Source organism: Mus musculus, chromosome 5 (genome assembly GCF_000001635.26).
Source record: "Mus musculus strain C57BL/6J chromosome 5, GRCm38.p6 C57BL/6J".
Taxonomy (NCBI): domain Eukaryota; kingdom Metazoa; phylum Chordata; class Mammalia; order Rodentia; family Muridae; genus Mus; species Mus musculus.
In genome coordinates, this window is record NC_000071.6 from 147,532,456 (window position 1) to 147,554,556 (window position 22,101).

Below are 22,101 nucleotides of genomic sequence, written 5' to 3' on the forward strand. Positions count from 1 at the left end.
TAATGAGCTAGGTGTGCACTAGGGAGTAGGCTGAAGGCAGGTCAGTGAGTTTGAAGATAGAATAGGCTACTTTGAGCCGGAATGTGACTGAAAATTACTAAATACTAGTGATTTAGATATGTCTTAAGAAAGTTATGCTACATTTTTGGATAGTATTTAAAGCCAGTACTACCAGGAATCTAGAAACTTCTTGTCCAGGCTAAAAAAAAAATAAAACTCGTGTCTTAAGATTATCACTGTATATTTTAGATAGAATTTGACTAAGAAGCTGTGCACAAAACCTTGGGTTCAACCTCTAGCACTAAACTATTGCTTATTACTATAAAACAAGGCTACTTTGAATTTTCTGAGTCACTTTTTTGTGTTTTGCAGATGGGTACTATTTCACTTACTTTATTGTGTAATAGCTTGTAAAATGAGGCTTTTTTAAAAGGGAGATAGATATTACCTTGAATTACAACCAACCAGCTATTTTATAAGCCTGGGGCAACCATTTTATTATAAATAAAATTTTAAAATTATAATAAAGTGCCTTTATTTATAAACTGTCAGCTTTCACCCAGTTGTCACTCTCTTTACTTTTCAGTAAAATGCATTTCTCAGGTTTCTTTTCTCTTTTTATTGTATGGATGTAGAAGATTTTTGTATAGATTATTATAGCAAGGCCTAGAAGAGATTTACAGACAATCCCAAAGGGGAGGTTTGTTTTTTGTTTTGTTTTGTGAGGGCTCAGGAGAGAGGAGCGCATTGTTTCTTGTAGTCTATTTCTCACAGTCTGCTTCAGACACGTGATTAGAGACTGACTTTCAGTAAAGTGGACATAAGTAGAGCCATAGATAAAATCAGAGAAAAAAAACAAGAAACCAAGAATCAGGAAGACACTGAAAATGAGTTGGGGGGAACCTCCTGAATTCAACAAATGGGGGTAAAAACCAGATGGAGGTAAGAAGCAAAAAAAATGGAAAATTATTTAGCTGGAAAATACAGGGGAAAAAAGAGTTCCTTGAGTCATTAATGCCAAAATTTCTTAACTAATGAAGACTATTAATCTTTTATTTAAAAGTAAGTTGTAATGTAAATTCTTTTATGTAGTGTGTATATCTTCTTTCTGAGTTTACGTCCCGAGTCAGCTTTAGATAGGTGCAACACTCAGATACCCACGTAGCCCTCCTGTGGGCCCTTTGTTCTCACATAGGATATGAAATATTTTAGGAGGAAGGCATCAAACCAGGGTAGAGCCAGACTGAGACTTGTTCCGTTTCAAAGCTTGGGAGGCTGTCTGATGTTACAGTCTGCTCACACACTTGATAAATGAGCACCTGTAGTTTACTTTGCTGACTACAATGTATTGAAACCGTGTAGAAATGGGAAATACTACGTATTTCTCAAAGCCAAAAGTTTTGTACTTTCATCAGCACAACTTGGGAGATTTTATTTGTTCTTACGTTGACTGAAGGACTCCTAACTTTCAGTAGCCAGACAGGGATGACATTGGCACCTCCCACCAACCTGCGCCCTCCCACACCAGGCTGCAGTCAGGGTCCCTAAATCTGGTATTAATCCTTGGCTTCTTCCAACAAATTCAACATATTTTGTACATTTACTCAGTTTTCACCTGATCACAGAAACTCATGTGTAAAATGTCAGGGCTGTACTGGTAGTTTTGAATAAAATGTTGAGTTTGAATAGCTAAGTGTTTTAGTAATGGAGTCTAGCATGTAAACTATTTAGGTCAAATGTTAGGGATAGCCATCTGTTGCTGCAGTTCACTGGTGAATCCTTAGAACCCTTGGCTCCCTGCATGCCCATTTCATATTCTATCAAGGCCCCATGCTTCTCAGCCACTCAGAACAGACACACCAACCCCTAGACTTTATCACTTATTTTGAACTTATTTTGAACCACATGGTGGGTCACAACCATCTGTAACAAAAATCTGATGCCCTCTTCTGGAGTAACTGAAGACAGCTACACACACATAACCAAAACTCATGCGAGGAGGAGGCTACTTAGACATCATTTTATTTAATTTGGTTTGTATTTTAGCTCTTTGGATTTTTTTTTTTTTTTTTTTTTTTTTTTTTTTTTTTTTTTTGGTTTCTCGAGACAGGGTTTCTCTGTATAACCCTGGCTGTCCTGGAACCCACTTTGTAGACCAGGCTAGCCTCTTTCTCAGAAATCCACCTGCCTCTGCCTCCCGAGTGCTGGGATTAAAGGCGTGCACCACCACACCCGGCTCTTTGGATGTTTTTAATGTATGGCTAGATTTGAAAACTCCTATAAGAAAAAAAAATGTTCAGTAGATGAACATGGATTCAGTAACTGACTTGGTATCTCAGATCCTAAGTATTTATAGAAATCATCAGTAAAAGTTACTTCAATTGTATTCCATGCTTAAAGCAACCACATTCTTTTAGGCATGTGATGATTGTCATTGTAGAGGAGTATTGCTAGGGACTGTTTTGTTTGCTGGAGTTGTTTTGTTTTTTGTTTGTTTGTTTGTTTGTTTTTGTTTTTTGAGACAGGGTTTCTCTGTATAGCCCTGGCTGTCCTGGAACTCAGAAATCCGCCTGCCGGGGCTGGTGAGATGGCTCAGCGGTTAAGAGCACCGACTGCTCTTCCAAAAGTCCTGAGTTCAAATCCCAGCAACCACATGGTGGCTCACAACCATCTGTAATGAGATCTGATGCCCTCTTCTGGAGTATCTGAAGACAGCTACACACATATAATAAATAAATAAATCTTTAAAAAAAAAAAAAAAGCCTCTGCCTCCAGAGTGCTGGGATTAAAGGCGTGCGCCAGCATGCCCGGCTGTTTGCTGGAGTTGTAAGCAGTGCTCAAATTCTTTTAGAACAGTGGTTTTCAGTCTGGGGGTTGTGACCCCTTTAAAGGTCAAATGACCCTTTCCCAGGGGTCAGATATTAGATTGTTATAATCCATAACAGTAGCAAAACCACAGTTATGAAATAGCAATGAAAACAACTTTATAGGTAGGCGTCACCACCCCATGAGGAGCTGTATTAAAGGGTCACAGCGTTAGGAAGGTCCTGATGACCACTGTTAGAAGGAAAACCTCACGATAATGGACCATTTTTAAAACAAAAAATGGAGGGAAAAAGAATTCAAAGACCTATTATTATCAGTGAGCAAAAATAGCTCACTATTGGAAAACAAAGACACGGGGTGTCATTGATGTCTGCCGTTTTGATGTTCTATGATAACTGTGATCTGAATGCTTACTTGTAGGGGGCTGTCTTGTCTCCACATTCACATGGCTATCTTGAACTCAGGAAATGTGTGTTTAGTCACAGTGATCTTGGCAAAGCAAGCATGTAGTGGCCCTCAGTTCTGTGAAACGGGGAAGAGTATCAGTTGCATTTAAAATTTCAGAATAAAAATACAAATGTTGGAACAAGTGAGAGAGATAGCTCAGCACATTAAGACATCTATCATGTTAGCCTGGAGACCTCTTGAGGTGAATCTCTGTAGCCTGCATGTAAAGGTGGGAAGAGAAAGCTACTTCAGAGTTGTCTTGGTACCTGTCTCAACCCCCTCCTGCACCCATCCCCCACCCCCGAAAACATAAAAGCTTGTAAAAGCAACAGTTCCATAATTGGAATGTAAATTGTTTACAGTAATGTTTCCTAAAAGTATGGTGGTCCTAGAAATGCTTTCATTAGGATGACTTGGATGCCCTCAAATGTTTGGACCTATTAATTAAATGAGACTGTGACAGAGAGGCTCAGTAAAGTCACAGTGATTCTTACAAGTAACCATGCTCCTCGTGTCTCTCTGTCTCTCTCTCTCTCTCTTTTCTCTTTTTCTCTCTCTGTGTCTCTGTCTCTCTCTCATAATGTGCTATTCCTGTTAGGTGATGTGTTCAGTGTGTTTGAAAATATACCTGTAAAGCAGAAATTAAAAGTTATGTTTATTTTCTCATGTCAGCAAGCAGATCTGATATCATTAGGAAAAGTTGTGTTGGCTTTGGCTTGCAACTCTTTGGCAGGAATTCAGCGAGAAAATTTACAGAAAGCCATGGAATTGGTGACAATCAACTACTCCTCTGACCTGAAGAACCTCATCTTGTAAGTCCATGAAGCAGAGTGGTCCTCTGTGATTAAGATAGAGATTTCCATAGGAGCCGTCCCACTGTTTAAAGTTAGCAGACACAAGCAGTTATTGATTTCCTAATTTTTATTGATAACTATGTATTTCTTAGGATGGATATATAAACCAGTTTGTTAGTCACTTGGTCAGAGAGTGCCTTCTAGAGTTGTACTGATAGCCACTTGTTGCTAGCTCTTGGGTTACACTAGTCATACTGAAGAGCTCCACAGCCATGTATGTAGACCCCAGCTAAGGCATGGACAACAAAGAAATGAAAAGAGCCTTTTCATCTTTTGAGCTCCCTCGGCCAGTGTTGCTCTAGATAGTGAGAGATGCTGTAATGCAGCCTCCTTCAAAGTCCAGTTATGTGTATGAATCTCTGCTCCAGGGGTGCAAGTCAACGGAAGACTCCAAGAAGTCTTTGAATATAAGTTTGGGATGAATTTGACTTTCACTGTGGACTACCATTACCACCAAAGGATTCATTACTGTCTCTTGACACGAGCGGGAGGGCACACAACTTTTACTACAGCTATGAGTTTAATCTAGGGGGAAAGATGCTAAGAAAACTCTTCAAATTTTCCCTATTATGTTCTAGAAGCCATTAGAATTTATTGATCCTAATCAATAGTCTCTTTTAGCTTCCAGTGAACCTTTCTGCTCTTTCTGTGTAGCCCTGGATGATCCAGTTTCTTTTTGGACCAGCCCTGGGGTATGGAACTGGGGGATGGAGGATGGGGCTGCCCACCTGTTCTTTGTTACATTGGCTTCACCGTCTTGCTTGTGAGACACTAGAAGCCAGTGCTTGCCTGGGACCTAGAAGTAGTCAGTTAAGATGGTAGAGCGTTGGGAAGAAGGATTTGTGTATGATTCCACCCTTAGTTTGCAATGTCCAGGGTTTTCTGGACAGTTACAGGCTATATAATACTAGATACACCTTTTTTAAAAAGTAGAAGTTAAGGATACTTTTCAAATTTTCTTTATATTAATAATTATTGAAAGAGGATAATAATATATGTGAGGTTTCATATACTATTCTTTTTAAATACTTGAAGATTTCCTTAGAAAACAGTAAATAATTTTTTAAAAAATCCTTTGTTAGTGACAATAAAATGGTACATAAGTAAAAAGTCATCTCTCATTAGTCACAGTAAATACCACCAGGTCTCCGTAAGACTGCTTGACATGAATTGCAGTTCAGTCTCAAATAACCTGCAAGTGGGGTGTCATTATTAGCCCCATTTTAGATACAAGAAAGCTGAGAAAGTAGACTTGTCCATATGGCACATAGCTGGTAATAGCTTTTAGTATGATTAGGTAAATGTTGTAAACGTTAGTGGTTATAATGGATAACTAAGATAGTTTGTGTGGTTATAATCATTCATTTACTCATCAAAAGGATGCTTACATAGGGGTTGGAAAGATGGCTCAGCACTTACGAGCATTGGCTGCTCTTCCAGAGACCTAAGTTCAATTCCCGGCACCCACAGGGCAAGCTCACAACCGGTTGTCTGTAACTCCAGGTCTAGCATACATGCAGACAGACGCCAATGCATATAAAAGTAAATAAATCTTTAGAAAAAAAGAATGCTTACTATGTGCCAAAATCTGGGAAGACTTTAATAGGATTAGCAAAATTTTTATATATCTTTTAGATGCTTTCAAAAGACATTTAAAAGACTGACGAGATGGCTCAGCAGTTTAGAGAGTCTTGCCCTTACAGAGCACTTAATGTGCCCAGCCCCATACCCAGCAGCTCAAAACTGCCTGTAACTACAGCTGCAGGGCATCAGATTCCTCTTGGGGCCTCCGTGTGCATCTGCACTCGTCATACCTTACCTCAACATACATACAACAACTAAATCTTAAAAACAGACAGACATAAAAACAAGCAGGTTGTTTGCAGGCAGAGATTAGGTCCTGGACGAAAGCCTAGTTAGACAGGAGGTGAGAGAAGGACTGACCCTTCTGAGTGAGTTAGAGACCAGGTATTAACAGTCATTGCATTCTGCAGGCAGCCTGGAAAACAGCAAAACTTTCTGCCTTAATGGTGATAGAAAAAGAGTTGAGCTGGTCCCTTGTGCTCTCTGAGTCTGTAGAGATTTTTCCAGAAATAACAGGTGACACATGAAATCATGGAGCAGAGGATAGTTCTTTTGGGCTAATTCAGTTTTTTCACAATTTAAGATTCATTTTTAGACTGAAAAGTTATTTTTGGTTAGGTGTGGTGGCATCTGCCTGTAGAACCCAGAAGTTTCGAGCTAGTTTGGGCAGCATAGCAAGACACTGTCTTGAAAACAGTAGCAGTTTATCTTTGAAGAACAGGAGGGAAAACTCCCCATCCCTCAGCCTTCCAGTGTTTTAACCCTCAGAATTCTTGAGAGTCATTCCATTTAGCACTGTTGACACAGGGCTCCAGGGTGGCCATGGGCAGGCGTGGCATCCTTCTGCTTTCCTTTCCACATCTCTGACTGTGAGCACACAGAGGAGAGATGGTGGATTGGTAAATGTTCAGGGAAGAGAAGGACTACTCAAGTTTCAGAATGGAATTAATTTGCATGAAAAGTATGTTTTCAAATTGTGAGTGCCAGATTATAGTGACAGCAGCATCTGTGTGCTTGTGGCTGTGTTGTTATTAACCCTTGCTGACCATTCATGGGGTTCTTCTCTGTCTTGGTAGGTACTTGTTGACTGACCAAAACAGGATGCGGAGTGTGAATGACATCATGCCCATGATTGGTGCTCGGTTTTACACTCAATTGGATGCTGCTCAAATGAGAAATGATGTTATCGAGGAAGACCTTGCTAAGGTAGAGTCTAGTTCCTGTTTAACTTGGTATAAAGTACAGCATTCGCTGAGCCAGCTAGCTGGGACTGTGATGCTCCTGTTCACAGTAGGCAGTAGTTTAGTCTCTAGTATCCTATTCATAATTGTGTCTAAAATTGGTTTTGTTTCACGTTAGTATTTTAAATAATTCCTAGAATTGATGAGTTGCATAATCTCCTGAGTACAACTGTGCACAAAAGTAGGCATATGTTTAAGAGCAGACCCAGCAGTGTGGGTGTTAGTACTTGCTGCATTGGAATGATGTGGGTACAGAGTACCATTTTTAAAGACTCAGTTCATATTCAGTTAGCTGGAACACTAACATTCTCTCTCTTTTTAAAATGTTTTATAGGAGGTTCAAAATGGAAGACTGTTTAGGCTTCTAGCAAAATTGGGAACAATCAACGAGAGGCCGGAGTAAGGGTTTACAGTATTTACAGCATGTTTTAAAACCAAGGGTTCCAGTTTGTGTAAGGAATGAGCGAACTACCTTGTTAATGTTTTTATTTTGAAAAGGGAAGTTCTCATATGAAGTGACCATAAAACTGCTAGTTATTAAGAACTGTTTGAAACCACAGCCTGGATGTGGCTGTTCTTAAGAATTTATGTGCCATACTGGAAACTGGCCGTGATGTGCAGACGTGAGGCAGTGCTCTGCCTCCTGTAGGAAGCCTCATCTCATCAGTTTATCTTGTCAGTTGAGAGACGCTAGCAGTCCCTTGTTTGTAGTGTTTCCTTCTTTTCTATGAAAATGCACTTTCATAGATGTCATTATTGGTAATGAAGTGACATCATTATTTTATGCTGTCCCAGTTTTACCTTTTAAGTTAGAGTTACCTTATGCAGAGTTGATGTCTGTACTTTGTTAACTGTTGAGACGGGCTGGACAGAGTTGCAGTTGTGACTAAAATGTGTAAGTTACACATCAGAATTGTGTCACTTCTCATAGAGGTAGGTGACAGACAGGTGCTTGTGGGTTTTTCTTTTACAGCTTATCTTTAGTGTGTATGGGTATTTTGCTTGTATGTGTATTGTGCACTGCGTGTGTGTCTGGTGTCTTAGGAGGCAGAATATGACCTCAGATCCCCTGGAACTGCAGTGCACACAATTGTTGAGTCACTGTATGGATGCTGAAACTCTAACCCAGGACCTCTTAACCACTGAGCCATCTCTCCAGCCCTGCTTGGCTGTTTTGAAAATGAAGAGCCTCAGGATCATCTCTAATAATCGTCCTAATAAGAGGATGTGTGCTGAGCCAGTTTTAAGACCTCTTTCAGCCTGTATTTCAAAAAGGTGGCTCTTCTGTTCTGTGACTTTTCTTGGTATTTGATCCACCTGGTGACCCACCCATTCCTTCACTCTGCTGATGCATAGATCTGAGATCTCTGTTCTCAGGGCTGGCACTGCTGGGAAGAGGTGCATGCTGTTGTCAGTGTGCCCAAAGTAAAGCCTGATTCCAGTTCTTCTCCTCTCGATTTTCAGTTGTGCTGTCTTGGAGTTGATCATAGTTCCATATAGTGAACTTAAGCAGATAATTGTACAGCAGTCAACTTTCTGACAGAGTTACAGATGCCTTGAGACATAGTAGCCTAACAGTTCCTTTTCTCACCTTCTGTTCTTGTCCAGGCTGCTTGTGCCTCGTGGCTGCCACATTAATGCCTGCCTTCCCTCATTCCGGGGTCTTGGCTCCTTCCCTCTCCGGAGCGCACGCTCTATTGCCTCTCTTTTTTCTATCATTTATCCCTTGCCAGTGGAGCACACCCTCATGTACACCTTTCATGTGAGGTGAATTCATTAGTCCTTTGCAAATCTAAAGTACTTTCTCATTTTATACATTATTGATATATGATATTATATTTATATAATTCTAAACTGTCCTTATAAAATTTTATTTACATTTTTTAATACGAAATTTTAAAGTTTTGTAGAATAGTGAAAAATATCATCACTCTTTTTATACCTGACATTCTCAGTCTTTCCAGTTGTCCTCACCCTGACTAATTTATTGATAAAAATTTTATATTTACTTTCAGAGTTACAAGTATAAATATATTGTTTATCTCCCCCTTTTAAATACGTAAACATCATCACTTCTCACAGTATTTTTTTTTAAAGATTTATTTATTATTATATCTAAGTACACTGTAGCTGTCTTCAGATGCACCAGAAGAGGACTTCAGATCTCATTACAGGTGGTTCTGAGCCACCATATGGTTGCTGGGACTTGAACTCAGGACCTTCAGAAGAGCAGTCGGTGCTCTTAACCACTGAGCCATCTCTCCAGCCCCACTTCTCACAGTATTAATGTTAGAAATCATTTTGTTCAGCTCTGTTTGGAATTATGCAGGCTCCTACATGAAACACGAGCCTGCTGGGCTTCTCCCTCTGCCACCCTATGACGGAGGCATTGCTCCTGTGTGCAAGAACACACTGGAGGCAGACAGCTTAGCTACCTAGTCATGGACTGTTGATGCCATGAGCTACAGACAGTGCTGCAGGGGGACCTGGTCACCAAAGAATCGAGCAGCACTGGAGTCTTCAGAGAACAGAAGTGTTGCAAGGATTGTGTTGTACTGTTCGTGAGAGGCCTGACTGAAAATGTTTCCTTGGAAGTTGGGATTTTTTCCCAGCACCTTGGAGGCAGAGGCAGGCGGATTTCTGAGAGGACAGCCTGGTCTACAGAGTGAGTTCCAGGATAGCCAGGGCTACACAGAAAAACCCTGTCTCAAAAAAACCATTTAAAAAAAGTTGGGATTTTGTCTGTTGTGCTGTTGGTTGGTGCCCTTGCCTGCTGGAGGTTGCCTGTTTGAGGGCTTAGTTGTCTCTGACCGTGCTTAGGCTCATCCTCGGTAGATGTCTGTGTGTTTGATCAAATGGATCAAACCTTTTTTTATGACTCTGTGTTCAGGTTAAGAATGTTGTTTTATACTTAGAAATGAATGCGTGATCTCATGCTTTCTTCTAGAATGCTCGTGACTTCTTTCCCCCAGTCCATTGCTGCTGGTTCTCTGACTTCCTCTGCAAACCCTGTCTAGACACAGTGGCCCTTCCTAGTTCTTGCGAATTGCAGAGCATGCTTTTTTTCTGGGACTAGCAGCCTCAGCTTCCTCTTTCCAGGATAGGCTCATGTTTCAGCTCTGTCTACCCTCTTCTCAGAGCACCGTGTAGCTGGGTAGAATCCCTGCTTTCTCAGGTTACTGGAGTGACGTGTGTCCTACCAGACTATAGGTTCCTCCGGTCACTTAAAACTACCAGTGGTCTCTGGTTCTCCAGTTCCTCACAGCTTCACCTTCTGGTGAAGTGTAGAAGACTAAAAGCTACCTTGCTTTCTAAACATTTCCTCCTCTGTGTTCCTTGGTAAAGTGGAAACTTAGCTGATGCCTCTGTAACCTGGAACACGGAAGGAGGAGAGGACCTTACAGCCCTGGCTCAGAGACGTCTACAGACAGTTTTCTATTTTGTACTAGTCATAAAGATTGAATAGCATGTAAGGGGCAACTGTTCCTGTGAAGAGAATATGTGATATGTGTACTTTTGGGTTGGTTGAGATTTTTTAAGCACTTTTCAGAGCCCTTCCAATTTCTAATTAACTGGGGAAGATTAGATGAATCTTGCGTCTGAAAAAATATGGCTGTGTGGCATGTAGAGTGAGTTACTGAGGTCAAATGTTAACCCCCCAGGTTTCAGAAGGATCCAACCTGGTCAGAGACTGGAGACAGATACCTGTTGAAACTCTTTAGAGATCATCTTTTTCATCAGGTGACAGAAGCAGGTGCTCCCTGGATCGACCTCAGTCACATCATTTCTTGTCTTAACAAGGTACTTGTAAGGAAAAGAATCGTGTTTAATAGGTTCTTACTATGTCTGTGTGTGTGCGTGTGTGTGCACGTGTGTGTGTGTGTGTGTGTGTGTGTGTGTGTGTGTGTGTGTGCGTGCGTGTGCGTGCGTGCGCGCGCGCGCGCTCCTGCCCTGTGTGCACATACAAGGTCAGAGGACACTTTGGAGTTCCTCTGCTTTGTGCTGGTGTGTCATGCTTGGTGGCAAGCACTTGGGCCACTGGGAACTCACCTGCCTTGTAGATTTTTGAGATCACAGGATAGCTATTACAGCTTAAAGAGCCATCTTGTGTACAAGTGCTAGGATCCTGAAGAAGACAGGATGTATGTTTGCTGGACATTTTCTAAAGTGGGAATTTTTTGTCTGGGCACGGTGGCTCATGCCTTTAATCCCAACACTCAGAAGCAAAAGCAGGAGCGTCTACAGCAGTGTTCTCAACCCTCCTCATGCTGTGACCCTTTAATGCCGTTGCTCGTGTTGTGGGGACTATAACGTTGCTACTGTTATGAATTGTAATGTAAATATTTGATATGCAGGATATTTAATATGTGATTCTTAAGTGACTCAAAGGGATATCTGATCTGTGACCCAAAGGGGTTTTGACCCACAGGTTGAGAACTGCTGATGTAGAGTTTTCATATGCGAACCTTTTAATGTGATAAAGCATCATAAGATGACCATGGTCCTTCTTTTATACTTTGTTTTGTAGACATGTCATTTTGTTTTATTAAGTAGTATGATTGCATGCATTCAGTATGTTTGCATATATGTAGATACATGTGTAAGTATGATAAAAGAGACCAAAGGGGAAAGGGAAGGGCTGACACCCAAGGTTGTCCTCTGACCTCCACCACATGCACCCACATGGGGTGGGGTGGTCTGCAGTGAATCACAGCCTTCGTATAAAGTCAGGGTTAAACAGGGACCTGCTCCACACACTTGATTTTTTGTTTGTTTACTTATATTTTAAATCGCTTGCAAACTGACACTTTTTTGTTTTTAAAATGTGGGAGGAGAGTGTATTTATGTTGCTCCCCCTCAGATCTGTGGAAATATTTTCTGCCTCAGCACACTGTGCCTACCCTTGAAGTAGCGGAAGAGCAGGTAAACCGTGCACGGCAGACCTGCTGACTCCCAGGCTCGGCTCTGCTGCTCAGTGCTGTGGGCCTCTCATCCACCTTGTGTGCCTTACTTTCCCAACTCTCTAACTTCTCTTAAAGGGAGAACAGTGGGGGGATCCATAAGTAGGAAACATTCCTAACAGATCTCATAGCTTGGTATTGTTAGTATCAGTTAGTAATTAAAACTTTTGTTTTGTTTTTTTTTAAATGTAGATACTGACAGTGGTACTTACAGTAAGCTACAGACAGTCGTCTTGAGAAGACTGGATTTCATATCCTAAAAAAGTAAATCTTATTTCAAATCTGAAGTGCCAATTCCCCAAATTTAATGAGTATAGTAAAAAGGAAGCTAACCATATTGATTAAGGTCTAAAAATCTGCAAAAGGCCATTTTTATGGAAATGATGACAGAAATTGTTGGTAAAATATTTTGAAAGTTTTAGGCCTCAAGTGAAATGTAAAGCTTTTTAATGAATCAATTAGTGGGATACTGAAAGAAGAAGCTTAAAAAAAAAATGAAAACCATATCCTAAATATTGTTACCAAACCCCAGTAATGGAATACGTAGACAGAGATCATAAGCTGGAACCCATAAAGGAAGCTACAGAGATGGATTACGGTGGTGCACACCCTTAATGCCAGCACTCAGGACACCGAGGCAGGAGGATCTTTGAGTTGTGAGGCCAGCCTGATCTACAGAGAGAGTTCTGGGACAGCTAGGACTACACAGAGAAACCCGTCTCAACAAACAAGCAAACAGAAAAATAGGAAGGTACTCGTTTGACATGGAGCGGCTGGTAGTTGTTATAACTCATTGGTAACATGTAATTGACGTTCTTTGGAGAGCAGCTTGGCTGTGGGTACCACGCTGTGAAGACATTCATGCTCACATTTGATAGTGCCCTGAAGGTTGCCTCCTAAGTTGTACACTGCAAGTGCATTCTGCTCTGTACTGGTATTTATAATATAGAAAGTGGAAACTATTGAGTAAATAATTAGTGTCAAGTTGGCAGAAGATAGGAATCAAACACATTCTAAACACTAGGGCAGGCAGAGGAAACATAGCAATGTTTCTTTGAATTCTTATGAATTTTGACCCATGGTGTAAGCTGTTTATGGAAATCTGAAAGGGACTGTGATAGAAATAACTTTAATTTATTATAGTATTTCATTCATCATCGTCAAAAATGTTGTCCTAAAATAGATTAATCTTCCTCACAGTACGTACTGCATATTTTTTATACTTTACCTCTTTCAGCTAGATGCTGGTGTGCCAGAAAAAATCAGCCTGATTTCCAGAGACGAGAAGAGCGTGCTGGTGGTGACATACAGTGACCTAAAACGCTGCTTTGAAAATACCTTTCAAGAACTGATTGCGGCTGCAAATGGTCAGTTGTAGTATTTGCTAAAAATGTTGAGAGGGCATGGTGAAGGACCAAGCCTCTAGCCAGTTTGCACTACGGCTGAACTGTCCTCCATCTCCTGCCACCAGGGGGAGGAGCAGGAAGGAGCGAAGCTTCTCACACGTGGGTCTAACAGGTGCACTGTTACTTGAGAGGAAGACTGTCTCACTTTGTGCGCACTCTGGCTGCCTCAGGCCTCCGAGGAATTTGTGCAGACTCAGGTCACCTTCGGTGAATGACGCGCCTGCTTACGGTTTTCCACTTGTGTATGCACTAATTGTCATTTTTTAAAGACTTTTTTCCTGATCTTTGACCTCTTGCCACATTGTATACTTACTAAGGGAACTATTTGCAAGGACATTGGGAAACAAAGGGGGCAGCTGTTCGCCACTGAGAGATGCAGAATTTGCTCTTGGGGGATGGGCCAGGTCAGTACATTAGTTCATAGAAATGCCGTGTAGTGCATAGTCCTTATGAGTATTGTGTGCAAGCTCCACATGCCACCCACTGTTAGCTCAAGTTGAGGCTTGTATTGTGTTTAAGAACACGCAGAGAGAAATATCATTGAGCTGTCAGATATGAATTTCCGTTTGTTGATTTAAATCCTTTTCCAGGTAACGATCGGAACAGTAACTGAAGGAGCAGGCGCTGCTCTTCTCCAGGTTCATCTAGAGGCTTCTTCAAAGAGGCGTCTGTCTGCCAGTCACATACACTTATCTTGACGTAATTTTTAATAGCAAAATGAAATTGTGCTGAAGGCCTAAAAGTGGAGGAGTTATATTACCTTAGGGTCTTTCCAGTTTATTTGTTTTTTGTTTTTTTTTTTGTTTTTGTTTTTTGTTTTTTGTCTTTGAACTACAGCTTTATAATGGTACTTTACACTGGATAGACTCAGACACTGTCGAGGAGGTGAGCTGAGCACAGCAGTGGCCTGATGCTTTGCGGCCTGACTCTGGAGGGACACTTTTCTGCTGTGCCTTTGCACTCACTGCTTAACCCAAAGGAACAGGACTTTTGATAAAACTCACCCTGTAGGGTCGGTCATCTGAGAAGGCCATTTCAAAAGTTGGAGTTTTCCTCCATGGAACTTACTATTTGGACATGCAGTTGTCGCCAAACTCAAGTATTGTGGGATTTGTGGTCACTTCGATACTGAAGACTGCCAAATACATTGGGATTTTCTCTTAAACAGCCGCCATGAAGACTTCATCTCCTTCCCGGTGCTGTGTGTTGAGCGCGCACTGGGTGTGCACCCCATACCTGGGAAGAAATGTGGGGATTTGGAGGTCAGGACAGACTCCAAGCACTTGCAACTGATGTTACTGTCTTCATTTTTAACAAGTATGCGTATTTGTATATTTCAGAGAAGTTTTTAACATTTCTCTGTCCACTTTTTATAAGCTTTAAAATGATTTTTCTCTGCCTTGAAATTTGCATCAAGAAAAAGCACCTCTCTTCACTGAAAGCTTTGAGGACTAGAGACACACTTCCCATGTCTAACAAGCACGTCTGTATCTGAGAGCGCTAGCATCAGTTGTTAATGAGAAAATCAATTACTGCATTTGATCTGGATGGATTTTAGAAGAACATAATGTTCAATATTCCAAGGATAATGAACATTTGCCACCATGATGTTCCTTGTGTTTAAAGGGAACGAGAACTTTCGGTGTACCACGCAGAAGTCTTTATCATTAGCTCATGTATTTGAGGAAGAGCAGCTGTCTTTTTATATGTTTTTTGACAAATCATATTGTAATTCTTTTGTACAAAAAAGAACTACTTGTATTCTAGAAGAAATATGAAATGCTTAATTTATAAGCGGGCTGGAGATTTTTTTCCAATATTGTTTTCTTTGAAAATGAAAGGGGATCATCTATTTTAGTTTTGGGGGCCTGGGAACTTTTTGAAAATTTTCATTTGTGGACCAATGTTATGTGAATGCTAAGGAAGGGCAGGGGTAACATAGGGCTTGGACCTCTAGTCCTGCATAGACCAGCAAACTCCCCTCTGCAAGGCAGGTTCACATCACAACCCCGAGTGTCTGCATCAGAAATGCTAGTCTGCTTCCGCCCCAGCAACCTCAGGACTTGGGTTGGGTATAAAAGGTAGTCAGCTGAAAGTACCTAAGTAAATAGTGTCAGCCAGAAAACAGTCGGTGTCAGGTGATACGTATTTTTTAGCTTTGTTTTATATTTATTTTTCATTTCATTTTCATTGGGAATGGTTTTCAAAAGAACTCTTGAGTTCTGCTTTGATGGGTTTCTTTTTTTTTTTTTTCTGTTTTGTTTTGCTTTGCTTTTTTTTTTTTTTTTTTTTTTTTCTGGGAGCCCTCTTTTCCACAGTGTAAACCCATATAGAAGGTTGTCTGAAAGTTACTATTTAGTGCATAGGAAGAGTTTAATATCTGAGAGTATCGAATGAAGGATGTGAACTCATCATAACTTCCTGTTATGACAGACACAACACGGAAAGGACAACCCTTGAAATCATGTCGCGTCGCTCACTTCAGCAGTGTACCCATCTCCAGTCCTGTTAGTGTATTCACTTCACTGCAGATACCTTTGAGGGTGCCCTTGTGTTCTGCTTTGACCTTGGTTCTGTCATTGGATAGCAACATTGTCTCTAGAAAGCACCAGTACGTTTAAGTTCTAATGTCACAATCCCAGTACCTGTTGCTCATCTTTAACCCTGTTTTCAGTCTCTACGTGTATAGCAGTATTTTTTAATAAAGAATTGCAGAAATAAACTTGTATTTCTGTTGTTTTTATTACCAGTTCATATATGGTCTTGATTGGGTTTTTGAAGTCTGTTACCTATGTATTTTGGGTGAAATGGTAGCAGATTTGCTCAGTGGTTTAGCAGTTATTTGTTGATTGTGGATCCCCTGTGCCCTTGGATCTGTGCTAAGGCTAAAACTTACAGATTACGAAGATTTGCAATGGACAGAATGTCCAAGAAACTACTTATCTGACAGAGTAGGAAATGGCATGGAGCTAGGTCCCTTCCCTCTTTGGGAAGGAAAGCAGGGCCTCCCATGAGCTGGCAGCTAAGTATATCTCAGGGCCCATGCCTGTCCCTTGTGCAGAGAGAGAGAGAGAGACTTCTCCAGTTTCTCCAAAAGCATTCCAGAAGAACAAATTATGCAAAAATGTTCTTAGCATTTGTTGAGCCTGAATAGTGTTTAATGTGGGTTATTATGTTATTGTTTGTTTTGTTTTGTTTTGTGTGTTTGAAATTCCTGTGATTTGAAGACTTGAAGGCACAGAGTGGAAAGTAGTCAAGGGGCAGGAGACAAGAGTGGCCGAGGGACCAGCCACAGGAGATTGGCCAGTTGAGGGACTGGCAGACGGCTTGAGGGGAACTTTCATATAAAAAGAAAATTGTAGCCGCCCATGGATCCAGGTAAGAGTGAAAATGCACACTAGTTTGGAAGGCATTTTAGGACAAGATGTTCCAGCCAGGCCCGAGGTGACCTGGGACAGAAGCAGTGGAGCGGCTCCCATTTTCCTCGCCCTGCAGTCAGACAGCTCCCCTGGGCAGCGAGTTGTAGTTCCAGTTTAACACAAACCACAGAGATCCACACAGACTGCTGCTCCAGAAGGAGAGAGGCTGATTTAAAAACAAAAACAAAACAAAACAAAATCTGTGCCTTTAAACCTTTAAATCTTACTAACAAGCAGTGTGACAAGGTGGGTATGAACCCAGCTGGCTGCAGCAAAAAAAAAAAAAAAAAAAATCACCCGGGGTGGAAGTATTGGCCCCGCGGCTGAGCCCTCGTTGACCTTGGCCAAGCAGCTTGCCCTCAGTGCCACAGTGGAATGGACTGGAATTTACTCAACAGATACTGACCCACTGTCTGTTCATGTCAAGCATAGTTCTCAACACCAAGGGACGACACTTTCCTAGTGTTTGGAGCTTCCATTTTCCCTTGTCATTCAGAGGACAGTTATTTCCATTGCATTTACACTTGAGTTGATTGTGAGTCTTCTAGGCAGGCCCTCAACTATACAGAAGAGTGTGAAGAGTTTTGGTTGGGGGTGAGGGGGACGCTAGAAACAATTCCCCTTGGGTACTGGCAACTGTATGAAGTAATCAGAATGTAATTATGGTTAGGAGAACCAGTTATTACCAGATTTAACAAATACAAAAAGAGTTGAATCTAAGTATCGGGTACTATAACCATTTCTGGCATAAACCTCTTGCATGGGAAACATTAATACCAGAAAGATGACCTGTGATTCTCATTTTCCTGTCCATGTTTGCCCCTCTAGACGTGATGCAGTTTCAGAGGGTGGACTGGCTCAGAGGTCTTGCTAAGCTGATGTGAGCAAGGACTTGAAGGTCACAGCGTAGCCAGTCCCACAGGTGAAGGCAAGTGCGGGAATGTTGTGGGACACTCCAGATGAATACAGCTAGAACAAGCTAGAACAGGCTTATTAAGGTCAAGACCTGGGGAGCTCCTAGCAAAGACAAGCATTGTGGAGCGTGCGCTTTGCCTTTCATCCGCCGTGAAAGGGCTGCTGGACAGTTGTGAGCAGAAGATTCGGAATGTGACACACTTAAAGATCACTCTGGCTGTCGTGTCAAGGACAGACCAGGGAAGAGGCGTGAAGCCACCACTGCTAGAGCAAGATGAGGGCGTTTTCTGTGGCCTTCTAAGGGAAAGGGGCATCTGGCCAGGACGGCCTGAGAGAAGATGCAAAGTGTTGGATTCTGGTTGCCTTTTAAAAGCAGGACCAGCGTAGGATAAAGAAGAAAAGGAGAGACTTGGGATTGCTAGAAGAAAGATTTCTAAGTGGTTTTGATAGGAAGGCAGGGGGATCAGGAAGTGGGACAATTAAAAATATTTCCCGGAGCCTGAGGTTTTTACACATTGGACTGGCATATTGTTTTGCACCAAGCTTAATGGTACACCTACCCTATTTCAGATTCTGTGGGTCAGGGATTTGGACAAGGCACCACAGGAATGACAACTAGGTTTCTAAGTTTGGAGCTTGAGCTGAGTGAGTTCCAGCGGCAGGAGCTGGCCTGTCTGAATGCAGGGCTCCGCTGAGACACAGTCTCGGCATCTTCCCACGGCCTGGCACCCAGTGGAGCTTGCGGAGAATGAGCACCAAGAGGTAGGCAGAAAATAGGTCCTTGACTGGGCCACCAAGTCATGCTACACAATGCCAGTCACATGCTAGTTCAAGGCTCAGGACTGATCTGTATGTTGATCAGCCAGATGCCATTTAAAGTCATGGTATTACTTGAGGTACTGAGCCTAAGTGAAGCTCCTAGCCCGAGAGCAATGTTCAAAAGTCAGAAGTGAGGTTCGGCTAGCTAGAGACCAAAGGAGAAAGGGGAGAAGGGAGTATTTTCTGCAGTCAAAGAGACATGCGTACAATGTATGCATCGTGTGTATTTGTTTCTTGTGGAGGCTGGAAAAGAGCATCCGATTCCTTTGCGCTGGGAACTAGCATGTGGGTGCTGGAACTCAAACTCAGCTCCTGTATAGGCAGCCGGTGTTTTTAACTGCTGAGCCATCTCACCAGCCTCTGTCAGTCCTTCTGTCTGTCTGTCCATGGTGTCTTAGTTATCTTTTCTATCACTGAGATAAGACACCATGCTGAAGGCAGCTTATAGGAGAGTTTATTGAGGGCTCACAGTTTCAGAGGGTTTGAGTCCATAACCATCATGAGCAGAGAGCATGAGAGCAGGCAGCCAGGCATGGTGTTAAGCAGTGGCTGAGAGCGTCCATCTTGAACGACAAGCACCAGGCAGCAAAAGCTAACTAGGGGTGACTTGTGCTTTTGAAAACTCAAAGCTCGGCACATACACACACACCCATTGATAACACCTCCAACTAGGCCATACCTCCAAATCTTTCCCAAAGAGGTCCACCAACTGGGACTAAGCATTCATTCATTCATATTTTATATATATATATATATATATATACATATATATATATATACACACACACACATACCTATTGGGTCTATTGTTATTCAAACCACCACAGAGCACCTCAATGGACCCGGAGCTTACCGTTTAGCTGGATTGACTGGCCAGAAAGCCCCAGGGGGATCTACCTGTCTCTGCATAAACACTCTCCCACTGCAGTGCCTGGGTCACAGATGTGCACTGCTGGGCTGGGCTTTTACGTGCTTGAGTTGCAGATCTGAACTCTGCTTCATGTTTGTGCAACAAGGTTTTTGTCTTGTTTTGAACCAAACTAAGCCATTTCCCCAGCCTCAAAGACGTTTTCAGAAACTGTACAACTGCTTGCTGGTGCTAGCTTAGGTAAGCCACCAGGTGGCTGATGGGCTTTTGCAGAGCGGCCTAAGTGTGAGCTCGTGGCTCACACTGCAGTGCTAAGTCGAGCTGGTTTTAAAGAGGGAGGAGAGGAGTTGGAGTTCTGCCATGAGGGACAAGGGAAAAATTATATGAGAGACATTGGTGTGTATGTGTGGTCCCAAGGAAGGGGGTCATAGAGGGGAGTTGATGAGAGGACCATCAAGAGCACTGCCATTGTGTAATTTCCCCACTGAAGCGAAAGGTAGTGAAAGTGTGTCCCAGTAAACAGTCCTGGAAGCAAGTTCAGCCCTTCGGGGCACTTAGCATAGTTAACTGCCATACAGGAAACACTCAGGTGGCAGCAATTACAAGCTGCCGATGAATGCCAAGCTGTGCAATGGTATTTGCTCATGGGTTACAGCTGGGGGCGGGATGCAGACGTGTGCTCCCTGGTGAGGTTACAGTTGCTGTGGAATGCACCTGGAGGAGAATTCAACCTGGACCTTCGAATTTGGATTCTTACCTGCGGGGAGTCACTCCAGAGACCGGGCAGCAGTTGTGACCTCAGCCCCCCTGGCCTCCTCACCACTAGGAAATACATCTGACCCTGCAGTGCCCTGCCTGTGCTGCCGAGCCATTTTCAGTGCTTCTTTCAACCACTGGTAGTCATTTTAGCTCACAATGGGGAGGGTTGCCAGGGGGTGGGGATGGGGGGCAGCAGCTGGAGAGATGGCTCAGCAGTTAGGCCCCAGGTTCAATTCCCAGCACCCACATGGCGGCTCACTACTATCCATAACACTGTGGTGCACAACATACATGGGGGCGAGGGGGACGCTCAGCAGTTAAGCACCAACTGTTCTTCCAAAGGACCTGGGTTCAATTCACAACACCCAGAGGCAGGCAGAATACCAATGTACATAAAAATAAATCTTTATTTTTTAAAAACATCAATTCACAGTGGGTTTCTCTTGGTATAACTTCAAAATAAACTGAGCATCTGCTGCAGTGTGTTTTAGAGATGTTACTAGTACAACTCCCCTGGTTTTGTTTATTGTATTTTACTTGGGGGTTGTCTTAGTCAGGGTTTCTATTCCTGCACAAACATCATGACCAAGAAGCAAGTTGGGAAGGAAAGGGTTTATTCAGCTTACACTTCCATACTGCTGTTCATTACCAAAGGAAGTCAGGACTGGAACTCAAGCAGGTCAGAAAGCAGGAGCTGATGCAGAGGTCATGGAGGGATGTTCTTTACTGGCTTGCTTCCCCTGGCTTGCTCAGCCTGCTCTCTTATAGAACCAAGACTACCAGCCCAGAGATGGTCCCACCCACAAGGGGCCTTTCCCCCTTGATCACTAATTGAGAAAATGGTTTACAGTTGGATCTCATGGAGGCATTTCCTCAAATGAAGCTCCTTTCTCTGTGATAACTCCAGCTGTGTCAAGTTGACACAAAACCAGCCAGTACAATGGTTTTTCTGGTTCTGTTTTTTTGGTACTGCTTTGTGATGGAACTGAAGCCTTCGGGGTATATGAGGCCGGAGCTCCACACCTGAGGTGCATCCCCATCCTAGCCTTCCCACGTTTTCAATGGGCACTATGTGGCCTGAAGTGCTGCTTTAATCCCAGCACTTGGGAGGCAAAGGTGTGAAGACTTCTGTGAGTTCTAGGCTAGCCTGGTCTACCAAAAATAGTGCTATATGGTAGGGCTTTTGTGTGTGTGGTTCTTTTTGAAGGATAGCACACATTTCCATATATGTGAAAGTTCACAAAGAGTAACAGTGAATTATAATGGTGGGCTCACTGATTCCCAGATTGGGTTGGTGTGGGGACTAGCTTTTGCTTTCTTAATTTCTCCCTTAAATGTCCATAATTCACAAAGTTGAAGGCTGTTGGGACCCAGCACATTTTTTCAGCATTCCTGACCTATGAAAGCCCCAAATCTGGAGATGTGTTTCCATGCTGTGGAAGTCTAAGGAACATTGCTAGGTCATCCCACTGCCGAAGAAACGAATTCTCAAATGGCCTGTCACTTGCCAGAGTCATGAGAAAATATCTATGCTGTGACATGAGGCTGGCTCCTGAGACACTCTTCAGATCATTTCCCAAAAGAGTGACTTTGTTATGAAACTAGACGTTTTCCTAGAAGCCCCCTCAGGCTACCATGTATGCTAAAAACACAGGGTCTTAAAAATATTTCACATTCTTTTTTTTTTTTTTTTTTTTTTTTTTTGTGGTTTCTGGGACAGGGTTTCCTCTGTGTAGCCCTGGTTGTCCTGGAATTAGCTCTGTACACCAGGCTGGCCTCAAACTCCCATTCAGTTGCTTCTGCCTCCTGAGTGCTGGGATTAAAGGTGTGCACTGCCACCACCTGGTTTGACTGTAGGAACTTTTAAAATCATAGTTCTGTGAAAGAAATTCAGGGTCAAGTAGAGAACTTGAGACGTTCCCTGCTTTGAGCACAGAAACCAGGAAACATCTTGCAGAGGTTGTACACAAAGAAGGAAGTCGCTGTTCCTCGTGGAGAGCAA

At 42.5% G+C, this 22,101-nt stretch overlaps 1 protein-coding gene across 14 annotated transcripts in view; it reads left to right on the plus strand.

The window, feature by feature from the left end:
• Pan3 (PAN3 poly(A) specific ribonuclease subunit) overlaps positions 1–16,046 on the plus strand; it is a 122,294-nt gene extending 106,248 nt beyond the window's left edge. For 9 of the 14 annotated variants that reach the window (XM_006504868.4, XM_017321113.2, XM_006504869.4 and 6 more), the window contains 6 exons: positions 3,946–4,085; positions 6,788–6,917; positions 7,287–7,351; positions 10,615–10,753; positions 13,151–13,280; positions 13,910–16,045. In XM_006504868.4, coding sequence (XP_006504931.1) covers positions 3,946–4,085; positions 6,788–6,917; positions 7,287–7,351; positions 10,615–10,753; positions 13,151–13,280; positions 13,910–13,932 — 627 coding nt within the window. In that variant the 3' untranslated portion in view covers positions 13,933–16,045. The other 5 variants (NM_001359433.1, NM_028291.5, XM_006504872.4 and 2 more) reach the window with 4 other exon arrangements.
• Positions 16,047–22,101: the final 6,055 nt, after the last annotated feature.